The sequence below is a fragment of the Crotalus tigris genome, unplaced genomic scaffold (genome assembly GCF_016545835.1).
Source record: "Crotalus tigris isolate CLP2741 ecotype Arizona unplaced genomic scaffold, ASM1654583v1 scf7180000017590.881132, whole genome shotgun sequence".
Lineage (NCBI taxonomy): Eukaryota > Metazoa > Chordata > Lepidosauria > Squamata > Viperidae > Crotalus > Crotalus tigris.
This window is the reverse complement of record NW_024096496.1, coordinates 670171-691595: the sequence shown is the minus strand read 5'-3', so window position 1 is coordinate 691595 and position 21425 is coordinate 670171. Positions and strand designations below refer to the sequence as shown.

At 46.7% G+C, this 21425-nt stretch overlaps 1 protein-coding gene across 3 annotated transcripts in view; it reads right to left on the bottom strand.

The window, feature by feature from the left end:
* Positions 1–21425, bottom strand: part of ACTN4 (actinin alpha 4) — an 85328-nt gene that overhangs the window by 31327 nt on the left and 32576 nt on the right. For 2 of the 3 annotated variants that reach the window (XM_039363459.1, XM_039363442.1), the window contains exons 2-8: positions 12083–12197; positions 9136–9255; positions 8118–8204; positions 6053–6140; positions 3208–3286; positions 1791–1872; positions 53–138 (exon numbers count right to left, since the gene is read on the bottom strand). In XM_039363459.1, coding sequence (XP_039219393.1) covers positions 53–138; positions 1791–1872; positions 3208–3286; positions 6053–6140; positions 8118–8204; positions 9136–9255; positions 12083–12107 — 567 coding nt within the window. In that variant the 5' untranslated portion in view covers positions 12108–12197. The remainder of the gene's footprint in view (positions 1–52; positions 139–1790; positions 1873–3207; positions 3287–6052; positions 6141–8117; positions 8205–9135; positions 9256–12082; positions 12198–21425) is intronic. The other variant, XM_039363451.1, reaches the window with a different exon arrangement.

The following is a 21425-nucleotide window of genomic DNA, read 5'->3' as shown; positions in this document are numbered from 1 at the left end:
ATGCTGGAAAGAACAGAAGCGGTTAATGGGAAAACGCTGCCGTCTCTGGTACCTTCTGGGCCCCGGAGAAGGCATGGTAGAAGCTGGAGACATAGGTCATAATAGCCTTCTCATCAGGACGGGCCGTGTTGACAATGTCTGAAAAGCGAACAAGAAGGATTAAGCACATCAGAAACAACACCTCTCCAAAGCCAGGTCATTTGAGCCCTAACGTCACCAAGGGACCGCAGGCAAAAAAAATCCAGCTTGGAAAAAAGTTAACGCCATAAAAATCCAGACGAACTCTACCCGGGATGTTAGCTGCCTGTCCCGTCGTACAAGCTGGGATGCTTATCCAAGATTTGTATCGCATTTCCTGTCCATAACTCAAGCCTGCTGAAAGACCGCAAAGCTCGTCTATAACTTCGCGGCAATTCCTCGCATTCTTCTGTCGCAGCGGGAATTCCAGGGCTGCAAGATCCCTTTCCGTGACAACGAACAATGTTGGGAAACTGCCAGCTAGGCTGGAGGGAAGGGTCAAGTAGGGACTTAGCTGGGAGTCACTGCACAGCTGCGAACAGCGTTAAGCTTGACCCTCCCCCAAGATCCATGAAACTTTAATCTGGTCCTTCCCAGCAGATGGCAAGCAGTCTGGGGAGATTATTGTAACATAGGTGGTAGGCAGTAAAGTTACAGACTTCGACTATTCACATGTGGGTCTGGCTGATTGCACCTGATAGGCAGCCGTATAAATCTGATTCACAAATTTTGGGGGGGAATCTACATTTCTATTATTATTAAGAAATGCCCCAGAAGTCATTGAGCAAAAAGACTTGTGGCTGTCGATATGAAGGAGGAGGGGAAAAAAATTAAAAATGACTCCAAAACATGATTAGGAAATTGCTTGTTTCCAAGCCACACGCTTCCTTCGCATTGTATCTCGACAGATAATTTGCAAATCTGTGTGTTTGTAAGGAATGGTTTCCAAATTCCATTTCGGTCCTTCAGCCTATTTTAAAATAGTTGTTTCTAAAAAATTAAATTGGATGTTTGCAGCTTGCAAGAGTAGTGTCCGCACTTAGCTCAGGTCGCAAAACAGATTCCACAGAAATATTAGAACTATGTTTGAGATGCAGATAGACCTTGACTATTTATTTAGTTACCATGGCATTGGGAAAAAAAAATACGACTGGTCTTTGCACTTTATGACGATCGCAGCATCCTCGTCAGATGATCAAGATTTAGGCGTTTAGCAACCCGCTTGTACTTATGACGGGGTCATGTGATCACCATTGGCAGCCTTCCCAGCCAGTCAATGGGGAAAAAAACTGATTTGCTTAATGTCCACGTGACTCACTTAACATCTGCAGTGATTTGCTTAATGAACGTTGTAAAAATTGGGCATGGCTTACTTAACAACCAGCTTGCTTAGCGATTGAAATTCTGGTTGTAAGTCAAGGATTAGCTGTAGGTGACAATAACAGAATCTTGCAAGCCTGATTATATTTTTCATTCCCATGAATCAGCCTGAGCCTCTTCCGAATACTATCCTGTTTCCCCCAAGACGAAATAATATTTCCTCACTCTTTGTTCTTATAAAGGTTCCTTCTTATTATTTCTGTCGAGAGCATCTCCCTACCTTTTCTGCATTGTCCCCAATTTCTGACGGCCAAAAAAGAGCAGGGATTGTACTTCAGCGCCAAGCTTGACCCAACTAACTTCATTCATTCCGTGATGACATCTGCCTTGGTGGATTTTGTGGAACGAAACGGGACCCCCAAAAGATATTAAGGCATAAATCTCCGGCTTACCTTCTGCGTCTAACATCTTGGGAATGTCAAGGTACTTCTCGGCGACCTCAAAAGCGTTGTTCAGATTCGTAACCGGATCGTCCTAGAGAAAGGGAAATGGCCAGAGAGGTTAAAACTTGGTTGACACTGCCTTAATGGCTCATCACTATGAGCAGCTGTGCCTGATTTTCTCATCATACCTCTTAGCCAGGGGTCTTCAAAACCTGGCCCTTTTATGACTTGTGGACTTCAACTCCCAGAATTCCTCAGCCAGGCACGCGTGCCTGGCTGAGGAATTCTGGGAGCTGAAGTCCACAAGTCATAAAAGGGCCAAGTCTGAAGACCCCTGCTCTTAGCTTTCCTAAAGCTTCCAAATAGAAATATCCCCATGGAAAAGTCCACTGAAGCGTCTTTGAAGTCCTGCTCTAAAGATCGACCATCCACAAATTAAGATCCTCGTTCCACGTTCGAAGAAGCCGGATGACGTTTCAAATCACTTCAGATCTGGCCCCAATGATTTGGCCTGGATATTTTAGTCCACCTTTATGGACTAAACCTTGATCTTGTGATCAATCAATGAAGCTCCGGCTGGAGATTATGACTTAACCTAAAGCAGGATTTCTCAACCTTGGCCCCTTTAAGACGGGTGGAATTCTGGGAATTGAAGTCCCCCCCCCATCTTAAAGGGGCCAAGCTTGATTAACACTACTTTTGACCATGGGAAGAAAACGCTGGCTGAGGAATTCTAGGAATTGAGGTCAACCGCATCTTAAAATGGTCAAAGTTAAGGAACAGTGGCCTACAGCAGGGGTCTTCAAACTTGGCCCTTTTATGACTTGTGGACTTCAACACCCAGAATTCCTCAGCCAGGCATGTCTGGCTGAGGAATTCTGGGAGTTGAAGTCCAGCAGTCATGAAGGGGTCATAGTTTCCCCATCCTGGCGGAGGAATTCTGGGAGTTGAAGTCCACAAGTCATGAAGGGGCCATAGTTCCCCCATGCTGGCTCAGGAATTCTGGGAGTTGAAGTCCAGCAGTCATGAAGGGGCCATAGTTCCCCCATGCTGGCTCAGGAATTCTGGGAGTTGAAGTCCAGCAGTCATGAAGGGGCCAAAGTTTCTTCCATGCTGGCTCAGGAATTCTGGGAGTTGAAGTCCAGCAGTCATGAAGGGGCCATAGTTCCCCCATGCTGGCTCAGGAATTCTGGGAGTTGAAGTCCACAAGTCATTAAAGGGCCAAGTTTGAAGACCCCCTGCCCTAGAGTAACCCAGCGTTTTTTGGGGGCCAAACTGGGATTTGATCCCAGGCCTCACTCAACCCAGTACAAATGGCACTGCAGAAGAAAAAAACACGAGTTCGGCCAGGATAAGGTGGAAAATATTTCAAAACCCAGAGGTGAAAGGCAGAACAGCAGCCTGCCCCTCCCCCCTCCACAAATACCTTTCTGAGCTTGTCATATTCAATGAGTTCTGGTCGGTGTCTGTGTATCAAAGCGTTAAAAGCCAGGCCGTCTTTCCAACTGAAAAAAAATGGAAAATAAGAGAGAGTAAAGTCTCTTGAGGCAGCCAAGGGTATCTTTAGAAAAACGTTAATCACGAAACTGGGTGTCCCGTTGGGAGAACCTGTTGAGTTACAGAAGGAGCTCAACATCTGAAGGCATCTGGCAGCACCTTTTTAGACACACACATTTTGGTTCAAAGGTGGGACCAGTCTGAGCTTTCCAAAAAACATAGTTTGCAAGTCCACGATAAGAAGAAATGGCAACAGCTTTGGGAACTTTTTTTTTTAAATACACATTATTGTTTTTTTAAATTTTAACATCAAAGTGCTCAGGAAAACACCGTGGTAAAAGGGTAATCAATCATAGCAAAACAAATCATATATATATAAAACTAAAATTAATACCTTAAAAATTCCCCCCCTCTATTTCCTCACACGATATAACAAATTTAGTTTAATCTATTTCTTCTTAAAATTCAATCAATCCACAGAATCATCTCTACTATTACATCTACAAAAATCACTCCTGCTTTTAAGCTCCACTAATTTCAATTAAAATATTCCAATTGATCTTAAACAAACATATTAATAAAATTGTGGGCATCCCTTCTACAACACACATAAAATTCCAAGAATAACATTCTAATATTTTCACATATATTCCATCTCTTAATTTAACACATCATTAATACCCTTTCGTCTCTTATCATAGATCTCTCTAATTCTTCTGCTATCACAAAATAGTTTTCTATATAAACAGAGTAAAAAAACAAAACAAAACAAAAAGAATCATTTCGACCTGTTAAGTAAAATTTAACTCTCAACCAAATTAACTATCGTATCTAAGACAAACAAATAAGTTTGGGAACTTATTTTTGTTCCATTTATAGACCATCCATTTCACTGTTGGAGCTACTCTGGGGAAAGACATAAATTTTGAATCATCCAGAGGATGGTGAAAAGTGAAAATGTAAGAGGAATTATTCCAGAATCTGGGGGTTGGCAGGCATTTTTGTGGGGGTGGCTGTTGTTGTGGAGCACAGCGTCTACTCAGGAGTAAGCTGTGGAAGGGATGAGGCTGAGCAAAGGTAAGTGGGACTTAATGAGGCTCAGGAATCTGTGGACGTGGTTGTATTCTCTCTGACATTTATTTCCTTCCTTCCTTTCCTTCCACTCTCTGTCTCTTTCCTTCCTCCCTCCTTCCCCTTTTTTCTCCTTCCCTCCCTCCTTCTATTCCTCTCTCACCTCCCTTCCTTTCCTCTTTTTTTCTTCTCCGTTTCTGAGATTCTTCTCCTTTTCCCAAGCTCCAGGGAAGGGCAGATAGCTTTTACCCAAAGTCCAAATTGTTCCCTTGCACAAGTTTTGAAATCAGGCCAGTGCCCATCCTTGACCAGGGTCAATTAAGTCGTGTGTGTGTGTGTGTGTGTGTGTGTGTGTGTGTGTGTGGTTCGTGTGTGTGTGTGTGTGTGTGGTTCGTGTGTGTGTGTGTGTGTGTGTGAGAGAGAGAGAGAGAGGGGGGGGGGGGAGAAAGGCTGCCTTGCTCTATCTCCCCTCAACCTTGCTGTGTGGTGGAAGAATCAACGCCCCCAGGGATTTTTCCCTATCGGATGCTTCATTGGATCAGCATCCATCAACCCGCCCAACACAGCAACCTTGCTGCAGCCAGCTGTCAACACAAAAGGCCTTTTGTGAAAAGAAGGAAATTTAGCCGTTCACAAAGTTCCTGGGGTTCTCCAAATCCTGGGCCTCAGGTCCCAGCACAAAGCTTCAAAAAGTTGGCTTCCTGGCTGGCAGACTCCCTTAAGCCAGACCTGACAAACACAAGGCCCAGGGGCCGGATGCGGCCCGCGAAGTGGTTTCATGTGGCCCGTGAAGCCATCCTGGAAACAGTGAGGGAACGGCCCCCGCTGCCTTGGCCCTGGCCCAGGCCAGCCGGGAGCCAATGTACAATTTTGTGGTGGCCATCTATGCTGAAATGCATTCAGTCTTAGCTCCACAAGGCTGTCTGGAAACAGCGAGGAACCAGCCCCTGCCTTGTCGTCCCCATCAAGGGTGCATGCTGGGGAGGGGTCACCCTTGGTGAGGAATGAAGAAATGCACCATGCCTTGGCGCTTGCCCCGGTCCCACCCCCTTCTGCCAGAGACCCTCAGATCTGCCCCACTCCTGCCCAGGCTCCCACAGGCTCCCTTGACGCGAACGATGTAGAGCTGGCCACGCCCAACCAGTAGGCCACACCCACCCTGGCCACACACACCCTGAGGGCAACCGCAATGCTGATGCGGCCCTCAATGAAATTGAGTCTGACATCCCTGTTCTACGGGGACGCTGTGACGGTTGTAAGTGCAAGGACTGGTTGCAAGTCACTTTTTTCAGTGTCATAACTTCAAATGGTCACTAAACGAAGGGTAGTAAGTCAATAAAGGGATTACGGGTGGTCCTTCATTCCTGACCAATTGCTTAGTGACCATTCAAAGTTATGATGGATCCCGATGGACTGAGTGGATGATTTACAGATCTGAGGAGTAAAAAAAAAAAAAAAGATTAAAGTGGGAGGGGAAAGAGTAAGAGGGCAACTACTCAAGAGAAAAAAGGGTGGAAGTAACGATCCTATATCAATGAAATTGAGCTTGACACCCCTGCCTTAAGCCAAGAAACCAACGTTTTGCAGCCTTCCAAAGACGCCCGTTTCTCCAGATGTGAGACGGCTGCGTCTGTGTTTCAAAGAGGTAAAACCAAGAGTCGGCCCAAATATAGAGATATATAAATGTCGTGTTGAAAAGTTACCTGATGTGGAAGTTTTGCACGTTGACGTTCTTGTAAGGCGCTGTCTTCCTTTGGCACCACAGCAAGAGTCCTTCTTTGGCTGAAGTCTCTACAGAGAGAGAGAAAAAAGGAGGTCATTGTGTTGCTGGTGCGGTGTTGTCGCAAAGGCAGGTTCACAACATCACACTGTAAGTCCAGCCCCCCCCCCCCAAAAAAAGGACCGAGTGGTGTTTTTTTCAACCTTGGCTAATGTTAAGATATGTGGACTTCCAACTCCCAACGAGGCTGACTGGGGAATTTCTGGGAGTTGAAGTCCACACATCTTGAAAGAGCCAAGTTTGAAAAACACTGAGGTGAAGCCAAATCTATAAACTTAAATCTAAATAAAATCAAAGGGATTCCACTGGAGCATCTTCCATTCCACAGAGAACGACACTTTTACACACGCATTCCTTGCCACGAGAAAAGGGTCTTTTAGTTCTCTTTCCCACTATTTATATTCCACCCCGATCCCCCAGACTCTCGACGGGGAAAGAGAGATGAAAACACACAATACAACACCAAAGAAATAAAACAGATCTCACGTAAATTCAGGTGCCAAAAAACAAAACAAAAAAAGAACTAAGGGCCGAAAATGCCTTCTCAACAAATAAATGGCTTTCACATGTCTGCAAACAGCTGGGAGGGCTTGGGATGCTCCCACCCCCCCAATGGAAACCAGTTTGGGGGGGGGAGGCAGCCTTTGGGGGGTATTTGCAGGATGAAGGCAAAATTAAGCCAGCATCGAATCAAATCTGGCGGCAGGATGCAACTGGTTGCTCAAAGGAAAAAGGAAAAAAAAAAAAAAAAGGGGGGGGGGAGAAAGATTCAAGGAATGGGGGGGGGGCAGACATTTGCAGAGCAGATGGGAAAGAGGGAAGGTAAGGATCTTGTTTATTAAGCTCCATCCTTCCTTCCTCCATCTACTTTCTGCTAGCTGCCATACTCCAGATTGAGTAAAGCCTAAGAATACAGGTAGTCCTCAATGTATGACTGCAACTGAGCCTGCAATTACGGTCATTAAGTGGGTCGTCACATGACTACGCTTCGTTTTACAATCTTTCTTGCATTTGGACAGTCGTTCTAGGCCACGGGTAGGCAACCTTGGCTCTTTTACGACTCGTGGACTCCAATTCCCAGAATTCCTGAGCCAGCCATGCTGAGGGGAAAGGGAGAGGTTTCCAAGCTGAGCCGTGCTGGCTCAGGAATTCTGGGAGTTGAAGTCCACCCATCTGAGTGGCCAAGGTAAAAAAATACAGGCCTAGGCCAGGGGTAGGCAACCTTGGCTCTTTTATGACTCGTGGACTCCAATTCCCAGAATTCCTGAGCCAGCCATGCTAAGGGGAAAGGGAGAGGTTTCCAAGCTGAGCCATGCTGGCTCAGGAATTCTGGGAGTTGAAGTCCACGAGTCATAAAAGAGCCAAGGTTGCCTATGCCTGTTCTAGGCCACTGGAGTATCCAGGGCCTCATTTCAATTCTATAAACATCTGAGTGAACATCTATGCCCTGAAAGATTTATTGGGACCGATCTAGCCAGAAGCTGCAAGCACAGAAGTCACACTTAAGGCGTGAGCACCATCCTGGATCACCACAAGACTTCGTCCTTGGTTTTTAATCTCGCCCTCTCACGACCACCAACTGCCGTCCTTCAATCCGGTGGTCTCCACATGAGTTGGACCACCGTTCCCGTCCATCTCATCCAGCCTGACCACTGTGGAAGGTGTCAAAGCCAGGAAAAGTTGAGTTAAATCAGTGTTTTTTTCAAACTTGGCAACCTCAAGATGGGTGGATGTCAAGTCCCGGGGTTCCCCTGTCAGGAATTCTGGGAGCTGATTTTTGCCAATCTTAAAAATTTATTAGCCTGCTGGCCGGGGAATTCTGGGAGCTGAATTTCCACCCACCTTAAAAGTTCTGGAAGTTGAAGTCCACTCCTCTTAAAATTGCCAAGTTTGAAAAACGTTGGGATCAACGGAAGGCTGCTGCCGACTCGGGATGGGCGTGAGAAAAGGGCCTTTAGCAATCTCGCAAGCGCCAATCTGCCTCTTACCTTCCACTGAAATATCCTGGATGGCAAACCGGAGGATGATGGTCCAAATCATACCCAGGGTCATCTTGGCGTTGCCATCGACAATTTCTGGAAAGAGACAGCAGGAAGAGAATGAGCAAGAACTCTACGCAGAGACATATATACACCCATTTTGTAGAGAGCGAAGATAATAATCCAGATCAGTGATTCTCCACCTGTGGGTCGGGACCCCATTTGGGGTTGAACAACCATTTCACGGGGGTTGCCAAACAGCGCAGTCCGCCATTTTTCCCCCCTTTTCCTTAGCTGTGCTACTCCCTTTTATTCTATTGGCTTTTGAAAGCCAATAGAATAGACTCTCTTGAATAGAGTCTAATTCTATTGCAGCGGTTCTCAACGTTTGTGTGACGGCGACCCCCGTCACACAAACGTTATGCGCATGCGCGACGCGCATGGGGGTGGCCCCCCGCGTGTGGCGCGCATGCGTGGCGCCGCCCCCACGCACGCGGCGTGCATGGGGGCGGGGCCCCCACGCACAGCGCGTATGCGTGGCGCCGCCCCCACCCCCCGGAGGCGCGCCGCCGCCCCCACGCACGGCACACGTGCGTGGCAGCGGCGCGCCCCCGGAGGGGACAAAATGGCGGATCGCCGCCTTTGGTGACCCCCGAAAAGAGGTCGATCGACCCCAAATGGGGTCGCGACCCATAGGTTGAGAACCGCTGTTCTATTGGCTTTCAAAAGCCAATAGGAATTGTCCAGGCTGTCTCTGCCCTGCTGAGCCCGCCAAAAGTCCCCTTCTGCAAACGGTGCTGCACCAGTTGAGTAGTCCTCGACTTACGACCGGTGGAGTAGTCCTCGACTTACGACCGGTTGGGGGGGGGGGTCGCGGCAGTAAAAAGGTTGAGAACCACTGGGTTAAAAAGTTTTACAATTCCCACTTTAGTACAAGTACATAGTAAATTGGGGGCAGATTACCAGTGCAAAAAAACCAAACCAAAACAAAACAAAAAACCCTCTTTACAAAGGCCGGCCATCTTACCTTCAGCCCCTATGGAAACCAACTTGACTCCTTTGCTTGCAATGAAATCCAGCGCTTTGTTCACGTTGTTGATTTTATGTACTCTCATTTTCCCTCTTTCTGGCTTCGGTAACCGTTCTCCTGAAATCCATAAAAGAGAGAAGTTGGGATCTTAAGAGATTCCAAAAAAGGAACCGAACCGAGAATCAGAACGTTGAGGATGGGTAACTCCTTGTCTGACGGACACAATTGGGCCCAAAGTTTCTGTCGCTCAGCGAGACGTTTGTTTAAGTGACTTTTTACCCCATCTTACGACTTTTCTGGCCACAGGCATTAAGCAAATCGCTACGGTTCTTAAGTTAATAACCCGGTTGTTAAGTGAATCTGACTTTTCTCTCTCCCCCCCCCCCAATTGACTTTGCTTGTCAGAAGGCTGCAAAAATGGATCACAGGGCCCAGGATGCTGCGACCGTCATAAAGATGAGTCGGTTGCCCCTGATGTTCGGATAAAATTCAGATCAATTTTAATCACGTGGCCACGGGGATGCTGCAACGGTCGTAAGCGTGAAAAACGGCCGTAAGTTACTTTTTTCAGTGCTGTTGTTAACTTTAGTCACTAAAGGAATTGTCGTGAGTAGAGGACCCCCTGCACAGGTAGTTAGCAACTTGCAGTCATTCGCTTAGCGGCCGTTCAAAATTCCAAGGGCCCTGAAAAAAGTGATTTGCATCTGGTCCTGCACTTACGACCGTCACAACATCGCTACAGTCCCCTGAACAAAACTGGACCCCTTGGCAAACCAGCATATCCTCATGAGGACTGGATCCTGCAACTTGCCATTTGCAAACTTCGCAGCTGGTTCTGACAAGCAAAGTCACCTGGGGGAGAGGGGAGCTGGATTTGCTTAATGACCATGCAATTCACTTCATAACTCATTTAACAACGACCTGGCTTAGCAACGGAAACCCTGGCCCCAACTATAGTCCTAAGTCAAGGAATGCCTTTAGCCCTCCGGGATTGTTATAAATTTGTATCTTGCCATATTGGCCAAACTCTATAAACAATTATTAGCCAGACAAAACTGTCTGTTTCGCTTGTCAACCTTCTGGCTGTAATTTTTTTTTAAAATAAATAAATAAAATTCCATTTCCTCATACCTCTGCGTCAGTTTTTGGAATAGCTCTTTTGCCTAAAGGGTCCCCCAATTCTCTGCATGCCTTTTGGGGCAGACAGGAATCGCAACGAATCGATGAGCAGAATTTTTGGTAGAGACTTTTTTTTTTTTGGCCCCCAAGCTTGTTCCTCTAATTATATTGTTCTCTCTCTTTACAATTGCAATAGAAAAAGAGTATTTGTAGCTTGGGGTGGGGGTTGACATATAATTGTTGATATACAGTGCACAATTCCCCCATCCCTAATTCACATATTTTCCAGCATAATTTGAACAGCAAAGAGAAGAGGCCAAACCTAAAAACAATATTGTTATGTTTCAGTTCATTTATTAATTCCAGAAATGTAAGCCAAATAAATTTCACTCCCACGCTTTCAGTGGCTCCAGAAGAGCAGCGGCAGAAAACTTTTAAACTGAGGATTGTTTTGTATACATTTTTACATCTAAAAAGAATGCACTGGATGTGGTTACATCCTGCTTTGCTGCATTAGCTGATGTAAACACCCGCCAACTTAGCTCACTCTTAATTTAATGTTATACTCTACTGTTTTACTGTTTTAATCTTTTAGAACACTGTTTTTCTTGCGTCGCAGGCCGCACGGAGTCATCTGCCTGCAAGGTGGGTGGTATTTAAATTTAATAAATATAGCATATAAACACAAATCACTGTATTGTTTTATTATTTTCTTCGAAGAAAACAAATCCTGACAGCTAGAACAATCCATCAGTGAAACAACCTGCCTCCAGAAGGTGTGAATGCTCCAACACTGGAGGTTTTTAAGAAGAGACTGGACAGCCCCTTGTCTGAAATGGTATATACTGTTTCCTGCCTGAGCAGGGGGTTGGACTAGATGACCTCCAAGATCCCTTCCGATTCTATTCTATTCTATTCTATTCTATTCTATTCTATTATTCTATTCTGTTCCTTATTCTTTTCTGTTCTATTCTTATTCTATTCTACAATCTATCCTATCCTATCCTTCCCTGACTGATGTTTTGCTTGCTGTTCATCACTGAGAATATATTGTAACCTAGAAACTCAGTAAATATAACACATTCGTGCCCTATAAAGAGTTGTTCTTATGTTCTTATGGGCCTGGGCAACAAAAAATTAGCTACCAGTTCTGCCGAAGTGGTACAAACCGGCTGAATCCCACCACTGGGCAAAACTCACTTGACAAATGTTTCACTTAGCAACATAAATGTTGGGCTCAATTCTGGTCAAAGGTTGAGGAATACTTGTATGCAAAACCTGTGCCGCGCTGTGCCTCCGAAAGGGAATCCACACAAAAGGGCAAAATATGGGCACAAGCAGCCAGGAGACAAGACTACTGACTAGCTCTCATCCGCTTCAAAATGTAATTGAAACTCAAAATTCAAGTTATTCCATTAAAACCGTTTTTGCTTAAATCGGGGCACTGAACTGGGCCAAGAGGAAGTGAGGGGAAAAGATCGAATCTATGTTCAGTTTTACTCGTTTAATTTAAGGGTTTCTTCACCGACTCCTCTCTATGATTTACTGCGGAGGCTTTTTCGCCAGCAGCCAATGAGGAAGCAAAATTTAAGTGCTTTGGGGAAGCTTTTTTTTTTTAAAAAAAGGCTTTGATCAACCCGATGCCCTGAATGTTGTCTGGGCATTCTTGGAATTGAAATTGGGAAGATCCCAATTTGGCGAGGACCACATTAGGAAGACACACGAGCGTCCAGAATCATCTCAAGAAGCTACCTACAGCAGGAGCTCTTAGGAGACCTGAGAAGTCTTTGGTGGCCTGGAAAACACCAGCCCTCTGGAGTCTCACCTGAAATAACTTCCAGCAACAGCATCAGTTTGAGACCGTCGCGGAAGTCTTCGTCGATGTTCTCGATCTGCGTGCCGGCTTTCCGAAGGTGGGAATTGCACCATGCTGTGAAAGTCTAAGAGAGAGAAAAGAGGAAGAGAGATGAGATTTGGGAACCTTTAAAGCCCAAATACGTAGACAGGCACAGCACTGGATTCTCGGGCTCCTTGAAGACCAGAAGTAAACCAACGGAGATATTACTTTGGCCGAGAAGAAGACATCCACAGGAAGTCAATTTTCTGCTCCTCATCCCATCCGCTACGGAGCTGCTCCAAATTCGAGAGGGTGTCAGGCCCAAGATAAGAGATAAGATAACCTTTATTGTTATTTTTTTACTGTGGGCACAACGGCACACATCAAAAATGAAAATTAGTTGCCCGCTCTCAAAGTGAAATACATACATGAGACACTCCTAAACATACTATGTACAACATATGTATAGACCCAGACCCCTACATATACATAACAAATAAATATTAAATACTGTCCATCTTGAATATGTAACGGAAGGAGGAAGCTTGAGAGTTCACAAGGTTAATGCTGTATGGAAGGAAACTATGGCTGAATCTGGATGTTCTGCTACGGATACCACGAAGCCTCCTCCCAGAAGGTAACAAGGAAAACAGGTCGTGAAGAGGATGTGTAGTGTCCCAGATAATTTTTTGGACCCTGCTCAAGCAACGCTTCTATGCTATGTCTTGGATGGGAGGGAGGGAACTGCCAATAACCTTTTCTGCTGTCTTCACCACTCTCTGCACCGCCCTCCTGTCTGAAGCAGTGATGCTTCCAAACCAGACCGTGATGCTGCATGATAGGATGCTCTCGATCCTCCCCCTGTAGAAAGTGGTCAGGACAGGAACAAACCAAGAATGGCAGGATTTACTTCTGAGTAGTTCCTTTATTGTTACTTGCCTACCGTCAGAATCTTGGCAAACTAAAGCAATTACCGTATATGCCGGCGTATAAGACGACTTCCGCAAGCACTAAACTCGGAGCCAAAGACGGGGGTCGTCTTATACACCGCCGGAAATACTGGTAGTTTCCGGCGTATAAGACGACGTTCTAGGAATGCGGCTCGGCGACAAAGACAGGGGTCGTCTTATACGCCGGGTCGCCTTGTACGCCCGCATATACGGTACATCTGAAATAACTATAGATATACTCCGGGAACCGCTAGGGAGGGTCCAACCGTGTTCTCTTCCTGCCCACCAGACATCCTCTGCCTCTTTGGCCCCTGGGAAGGAGCCCCTCCCTCCTGTAACTCTGGATTAATTCCACCACAATTTCAGGGGCTGACGTTTGGCAACTACTGGAAATTCACAAAATTCCCTGGAACGTGGAACCAGCCACCTGAACTCTGAAACTCGCAAGCCTTCTTTTGGCAGCAGACCAGAATTCTGGCTCTCTTGTTCCGCAGCGGTTCCAAACAGTCCCAAGTAAAGCTTAGTTCTAATCCTCTTGTGGAGTCTGTTTCCTGATCTAGGCCACATCAAAGGTCTGACCAAGATCTGCTCTCTGTCATTCCAGATACACATCAAGTGAGTTAAGCTACAGAAAAGCAGGGTTCAACTTAATACTCATTCGTTCCTCATCGGGAGAGTAGCTTGACAGGGTTTTTCAAACTTGATCAGTTTAAGATGTGTGGACTTCAACTCCCAGAATTCCCCAGGCAGCATACTTTAAGACAGGGATCTTCAAACTTGGCAATTTTATGACTTGTGGACTTCAACTCCCAGAATTCCTCAGCCAGGCACGCGTGCCTGGCTGAGGAATTCTGGGAGTTGAAGTCCACAAGTCATAAAGGGGTCAAGTTTGAAGACCCCTGCTTTAAGATGTATAGGACTCCATTTGTAGGCTGGGGGAATCCTGGGAGCTGAAGACCACACATCTTAAAGTTGCCCCTCTTGAAAATGCTTTGGTTTTGTTCTGAAGAATTCATCCCAACAAAACAAAAGCTTACTCAGTCAACATGCAAAGCTCACATGACGTCCAGAGAATCTCTGCAATTGTAAATGCTAGAAATGTTAATTTCCCCCCCCCCCCGATTTTGGTGGGATCCAACCCAAGCTGGGGAAAAGGAGAAGCTACCTTTGGGAGCTATTTTTCTAAGCTGCAAAATCTCGGAACACCGTGGGTAATATGAAAACCTGTGTCACGTACAATGGAATCGCAGGGCTGGTAAGGGACCCTGGAGGTCTTCTAGTCCAACCCCTGCACAAGGCAGGAATCCTTATACCATCCCGGACAAATGGAATCCATAAAAACATCCCAAACAGGGGTACAAACAGTTATGAGTTTCCAGACCAGGATTAGCTCCAAAATTCTTCTAAAATTGAAGCTCTCCTTCCTCCCACAGTTCTGGAGGTAAGTCACTCTTGTGAGGCTGAGACAGCATAATTCACCTTGCTGAAAAAGAGACTGAACTGGCACAGTGGATTTGATGCCCTGCATACGGGCTTCTCTTTGTCCCTTTGCAAACTTCTGCAACTTGCAAACTAGTCCTGGCTTCTCCGAGCAGGGGAAAAAAAAAAAAATTTGAGCCCAGCTTGGATGCAAGAGGCCCGAGCCAAGAGTTAACGGAGCAGTACAGCTGTCCACTGGGTGTGCCAGCAGAATTTTTTTTTTTTCTCTTTCACATCTGGATGAAGCTATTTTTCCCCCCCTTCGGTAGAAATGATGGACTATCTGGCTCGTTTTCTCCTACTACCAGGAGAAAAGTGATCTAGAGCAAAAGATTTGAACCCAAAAAAACCCCCACCTCCCCATCTTTTTTCTGTAGGATAAACAAACAAAAAAAAAGACGACGCACTAGTCTGCTCAACCTGAAGTAAACCTCAGAAGGGAGGAGAAAGAGGATGTTCTATTGACATGTGGCCGAGAAGATGATTCAGGAAAGAGAGCCCCGCTTTTTTGGGGATTAGCAATGGAACTTGTGCAACAGAGAAAACTTTAGGCAGTAAAACATCAGCTGGTTCCAGGTCCTTCTGGCCTTCAAGACCTTGCACATAATTTTGAAACCAGCTTCTTTTTCCACCATCGTCAAAGTCCTAATTCATTTAAGGAACAAAACTCACGGGGTTTACAAGTCTTGCTCTACCTGTGTGTCTGTGAAATGTGTGTAAGTGGGTAATGATGAAACCCAAAGTGACCAAGGGAGTCACAAGGACACAGGGCTTGGCGGGAATTTGGCCTAAGCTTCCTGGAACCGCCTTTCAAAAGCAGGGGAAGAAATTTAGAAAAGTCCCAGTTGCAATTTCTTCTTTTTAGAAAATTGCATAAGCTGACCCAAGTTTACTTAAGCCTTATCTACTGCATCAGGGCTGGCTTGAAGAAGATGACCCCTGTCAGATAGTTTTTGGAGGAAAGGATGAGTAAGGTACACATGTGGAAAGAATGGTCTGGAGGAGGCGGGTTTTCGTCCTCTTTCACCATTACAACGAATCATCCAGAGCAGAAGACCAGAAAGGAAAAATGGAAATGTAATCTATTAAGTGGTATACATGATCACCCTAGCATCTGATGATACCATGAGCATAAGATGCAAACAGATGAGATAACTGGAAAAGGAGATTTTCACCAAAATAGACTGGGTTTATGCGTCACATTTGACATCGTTTGGAAAGGCTAGAACATATAAGGAACGGTTGCTGGAATTGAGTATGTCTAGTTTAATGAAGAGAAGGACGAGGGGGGGCATGATAGCAGCATTCCAATATCTCAAGGGCTGCCCCAAAGAAGAGGGAGTCAAGCTATTCTCCAAAGCGCCTGAAGGGAAAACAAGAAGCAACAGATGGAAACTCATCACGGAAAGAAGCAACCTAGAACTAAAGAGAAACTTCCTGAAAGTGAGAACAATTAACCAGTGGAACAACCTGCCTCCAGAAGCTGTGAATGCTCCAACACTGGAAGTTTTCAAGAAGAGACTGGACAGCCATTTGTCCGAAATGGTGTAGGGTTTCCTGCCTGAGCAGGGGGTTGGACTCGATGACCTCCAAGGTCTCTTCCAACTTTATTACTACTACTACTACTACTACTACAAAACCTGCACCCTCATTTCTTTCCAGGATAAAAACCACCGCAAGTACTATAGTGAGTTTTCCATTATCCAACTGACGCCAATTCTTCAAAAAAATCCATTCTTTGTTCACTTGCAAAGGGATAAAATAATTTTTTTTTTAAAAAAAGATCAGGAGGTATCTGGGTACACCTTTTCTGACTAAGAAAAGCGATTTGTTCTGGATTTATTTGGTTACGCCTAACAACTTAATCATCCCCGTCCCTCTTCCATTTTTGCTTCAGGGTAAAGCTGGTTTTTATGCCTGCGCCGGTAACTTCTCAGCAGATCCATCTGAGCACAATATGAGTCGTTTCTGCTTTTGTATGAAATGCGTTAATCAGAAAAGGGCGACTGAACTCTTTTTGATTTTGGGCTATCCCAGATTAGTAGTAGGATTTTGCCTGCCATAGTGCTGCCTTCCCGAAAAAAGCATGCTCAATGTATATTGTATATCGCCTATTTATGTAACTGTTCATTCAACTGATACGGCCTCCTAGCTCAACAGGACTCTGGTCGGTGAACGGAACTAAACACTAAACTCAAAACTAAACGCTAAACTAAATTAAAACCGAACGATAAACTAAGCGCTCAACCTTAAACTAAACGAAAAGCTAAACACTAAACACAATGACAAGCGTTGCAAAAATTAAAATACGCAGCTCCCATCCAGATCAAGCACACAACCTGTCTGAAACATCCCCTACCCACCCCTGGAAATTCAGTAATTCAATTAGGTCTCTCTTCTACTCCCCCTGCGCATGGGCGAGGCGAGGCGGGTGTCAGAAGAGCAGCCTTTTCAAGTTATTCGGCTCTGGGGCTATGAATAGGTCTTGTCATGCTACATCAGTTGTCACCCGCAACTCCGGACACCTACCTGTGTCTCACACTCACATGCCACGTGCACACATACACACTGGGAGCAGATGGGATGGCCTCTTCAAGCATCCGTCCATCCATCCATCCATCCATCCATCCATCCATCCATCCATCTATCCATTGTATATTCGTCCATCTCCCCATCAACAGGGTCTCTTCATCTGTCCATCTACAATCTCTCCGTCCATCCATGCATCCATCTGTCAACAGTTTATCCATCTAGAGTGTCTGTAGTCCATCCATCCACTCATCAATACTGTTGGCCTATCCATCCATCTGGTGTGTCTGTCTGTCCACCAATCTACAGTTTGTCCGTCCTTCCATGCATCCACCCATCAATGGGCTCTGTCTCTCCTTCTACAGCAGTGGTTCTCCACCTGGGGGTTGGGACCCCATTTGGGGTCGAACGACCATTTCACGGGGGTCGCCAAACAACGCAGTCCGCCATTTCTTTCCCCCTTTTCCTTAGCTGTGCTACTCCCTTTTATTCTATTGGCTTTTGAAAGCCAATAGAATAGACTCTCTTGAACAGAGAGTCAAAAGCCAATAGGAATGGTCCAGGCTGTCTTTGCCCTGCTGAGCCCGCCAAAAGTCCCGTTCTGCAAACAGTGTTGAGTAGTCCTCGACTTACGACCGGTTGAGTAGTCCTCGACTTACGACCAGTTGGGGGGTCGCGGCATTAAAAAGGTTGAGAACCACTGGTCTAGTGTCTGTCTGTCCATCCATGCAGCCACCCATCTCTGTCTGTCTGCGTCTGTCTATCTTATTTATATGGCTGCCCTCCTCGCCAGAAGTGACGCTGGCCGGCGTACCACAATCAAACCACAGTATCGAAACAACCAGTATAAATTTGTTATAAAGATAGGGAAAAATCATGATGCAAAATCGACATATTGCTAAAGATTAAAATATTGCTAAAAAAAAGAAATTAGAAAAATCATTTCTGCCGGACGAGCCCTTCTCGTTTTCTGTCCCACTCACCTTCTTCATTCAGAAATGGAGACCAGACCTGATCCAGGGACCAGCCGTGCCACCCCAGCTCCTCTGAGACTGCCAATGGGGCTGGGCACAGTTGCCCAAGCCACTTTAACCGGGCCTGCAGAGCCCCGGGCATCTTTGGGCCCCCACTCCGGAACTGTGGGACAATTGAAGTGGAAAGAGGCAGCCCGGATGGAGGCAGATTCCCGCAGGCGGCTTTGTCCTCGTCCCCAAAGCTGGCACACCAGTGCAAAGATGACCAGCGGCGGAAAGAATCGGAAAGGGCAAGGGGAGGTCCGAAGAGACCCACAAGAGAAGCTCATCTGTTCTTCCCAAGGCAGGCAGGACAGCCAGTGCTCGGGGTGGGGCAGGAGAGAGGCCAAAACTGGGCAAAGGCACCGGCTGGCACAAAGGGAGCAATGTTGGGCTGGCCGGTTCTGCAAAACAGGGGAGATCAGATGCCAGGGCTCCTGCTGAGTGTCACACACTAATTACCTAATTGTTCGGTGCCACGGCCTCCCTGAACTGGAGAGGAGAAAGAGGGGGACCAGTTTCAACGGCAGGGAAGGGGTGGGCTGCTTTCAAGGGGCGAGCGTCACTTCTTCCCAGCTGGCACCAGGTCTGTCACACAGGGGATCCCAGGCTCATCATGTTGTTGTTGTTGTTAATTGCAAAGTCGTGTCCGACCCATCGCGACCCCATGGACAACGTTCCTCCAGGTCTTCCTGTCCTCTACCACCTTCTGGAGTCCATTTAAGCTCACGCCTACTGCTTCAGTGACTCCATCCAGCCATCTCATTCTCTGTCGTCCCCTTCTTCTATTGCCCTCCATCTTCCCCAGCATTAGGCTCTTCTCCAGTGAGTCCTTCCTTCTCATTAGGTGGCCAAAGTATTTGAGTTTCAGCTTCAGGATCTGGCCTTCTAAAGAGCAGTCGGGGTTGATCTCTTCTAGCACTGACCGGTTTGAACGCCTTGCAGTCCAAGGGACTCGCAGGAGTCTTCTCCAGCACCAGAGTTCAAAGGCCTCAATTCTTTGGCGCTCAGCCTTTCTTATGGTCCAACTTTCACAGCCATACATTGCTCATCATACGTGATACAGTTGCACAAGAGGATGCCCACGACCGGCTTCAAACCCCAATGAAGGTCTTATAGGGTCGGCTAACCTGTATGATTGCAGTGGAGAAAAAAATAGCCAGACCTCCAGCCAAGAAAAGCCTGAGCCAAGTGCAAGAGAAGAGAAGAGCAACTAGAATGATTAAAGGCCTGGAGACTAAAACATCTGAAGGACAGTTGCAGGAATTGGGCATGGCCAGTCCAGAGAAAAGAAGGATGAGGGGGGACATGACAGCAGTATTCCAGTATCTGAGAGGCTGCCCCAAAGAAGAGGGGGTTCAGCTTATTCTCCAAAGCCCCTGAAGGCAGGACAAGAAGCAACGGATGGAAACTAATCAAGGAGAGAAGCAACCTAGAACTAAGGAGAAACTTCCTGACACGTTAGGACAATTAACCAATGGAACAACCTGCCTCCAGAAGCGGTGAATGCTCCAAGACTGGAAGTTTTTAAGAAGAGACTGGACAGCCACTCGCTTGAAATGGTATAGGGCCGTGGTGGCAAACCTATGGCACACATGCCACAAGTGGCACTCAGAGCCCTCTCTGTGGGCACGCGCGTCGTCGCGCCAGTCCTAGGCCTTCAGCTGGGTTTTATAAAACCTTTTCACTTTAGGCCTCCACCACCAGGTGCAAAAAAAAAAAAAAAGGTCAATCAATCAATTTCAACTTCTTGCTGGAAAAAAAAAAGATCTCGCCAAGTTGGAATTGATTGATTGAACTTTTTAGTCCCACCCAGTCTGCCGTTACCGCCACAGCCACGCCCACCCCAATGGGCCACGCCCACCCGGCACCCAACGATGCATAAGTGGGTTTTGGGTTGCAGTTTGGGCACTCGGTCTCTAAAAGGTTCGCCATCACTGGGATAGGGTCTTCTATTTGAGCAGGGGGCTGGATTAAAAGATCCCTTCCAGCTCTATTCTCACCACATGATCACCACTGCACGCACCAATTCCCACGCTGGAAGGAGTCTTAAAGGGTTTGGGAACCCCGAGGGTCTGCATTCCACGAGACAGCCCCCCCCCCAAACACAGGGCTTCTCCTGGGTGGCATCAGAGGCACGTGAATGACCTGGGGTGGACCGTGGCCTTTTTCCAAACCATTTGCCAGGCGAGGCCAGCCAATCGGTGTGGCCTGTGGTGAGCTCAGCCTTGAGGACCGCGGCTTTGGACAGTGTTTCCAACGCTGCATTCATTGGAGAAGAAAGGTGGCAAGGCGGGGTGGGGCCATCCGCTCCCTCCAAAAGTCTAAATCAGGACTTGGGAGTTTCCCTTTTCCTTGTTTTTTCAATGCCGCCGCCCCGAGGAACCTCAAAGCGGAGTTATCCAGGCGGATGGGTGGGTGGGTGGGTGTCAGACCAGATCGGAAGAGATGCAGAGCAGCTGTTTGTGACCTCAGGGGAAAGACCTTATCGTCAGACAAGAGAGGCCACCTCCACAAGGAGAAGGAAAAAAGAAAAGAAAGGAATAAAGATAAAGGTTTTGCACCACCAAAAAAAGAAAAAAGAAAGGGAGAAAGGGAGAAAGGGAGAAAGGGAGAAAGGGAGAAAGAAAGAAAGAAAGAAAGAAAGAAAGAAAGAAAGAAAGAAAGAAAGAAAGAAAGAAAGAAAGGGCGAGGGTAGAAAAAGTGAAGCTAAATGCATTGATCGTTTCTTTAAGAGCCGGGGTCTTCAAACTGGGCAACTTTCAAGACTTGTGGACGTCACCTCCCAGAATTTGGGGAGCCTGGCTTTGATGGAGGATATTCTGAGCATCAGACCTTTGTGAGGACGGATGGCTTTCCCAGCTAGGGCAGTGATGGCGAATCTTTTAGAGACCGAGTGCCCAAACTGCAACCCAAAACCCACTTATGCATCGTTGGGTGCCGAGTGGGTGTGATCCACTGGCTGGGTGTGGGCCATTGGGGTGTGTGGCCTATGAGGGGGATGAGCATGGCCCATTGGGTGGTAACAGCAGACTGGATGGGAGTAAAAAGTTCAATCAATCAATTCCAACTTTGCAAGTTTTTTTTCCTGCAAGAAGTTGAAATTGACTGATTGAACCTTTTTTTTGCACATGGCGGCAGAGGCCTAAAGCAAAAAGGTTTTATAAAATCCAGCTGAAGGCCTAGGACTGGGGCGACGGCGCGCGTGCCCACAGAGAGGGCTCTGAGTGCCGCCTCTGGCACCCATGCCATAGGTTTGCCACCACTGAGCTAGGGACTATCCTTACCCCCCCCCCATGTCCTACTCAACAGACCATCATTCTAGCAAGCCACGGTGTAATTCAGCACCTGAGAATCCAT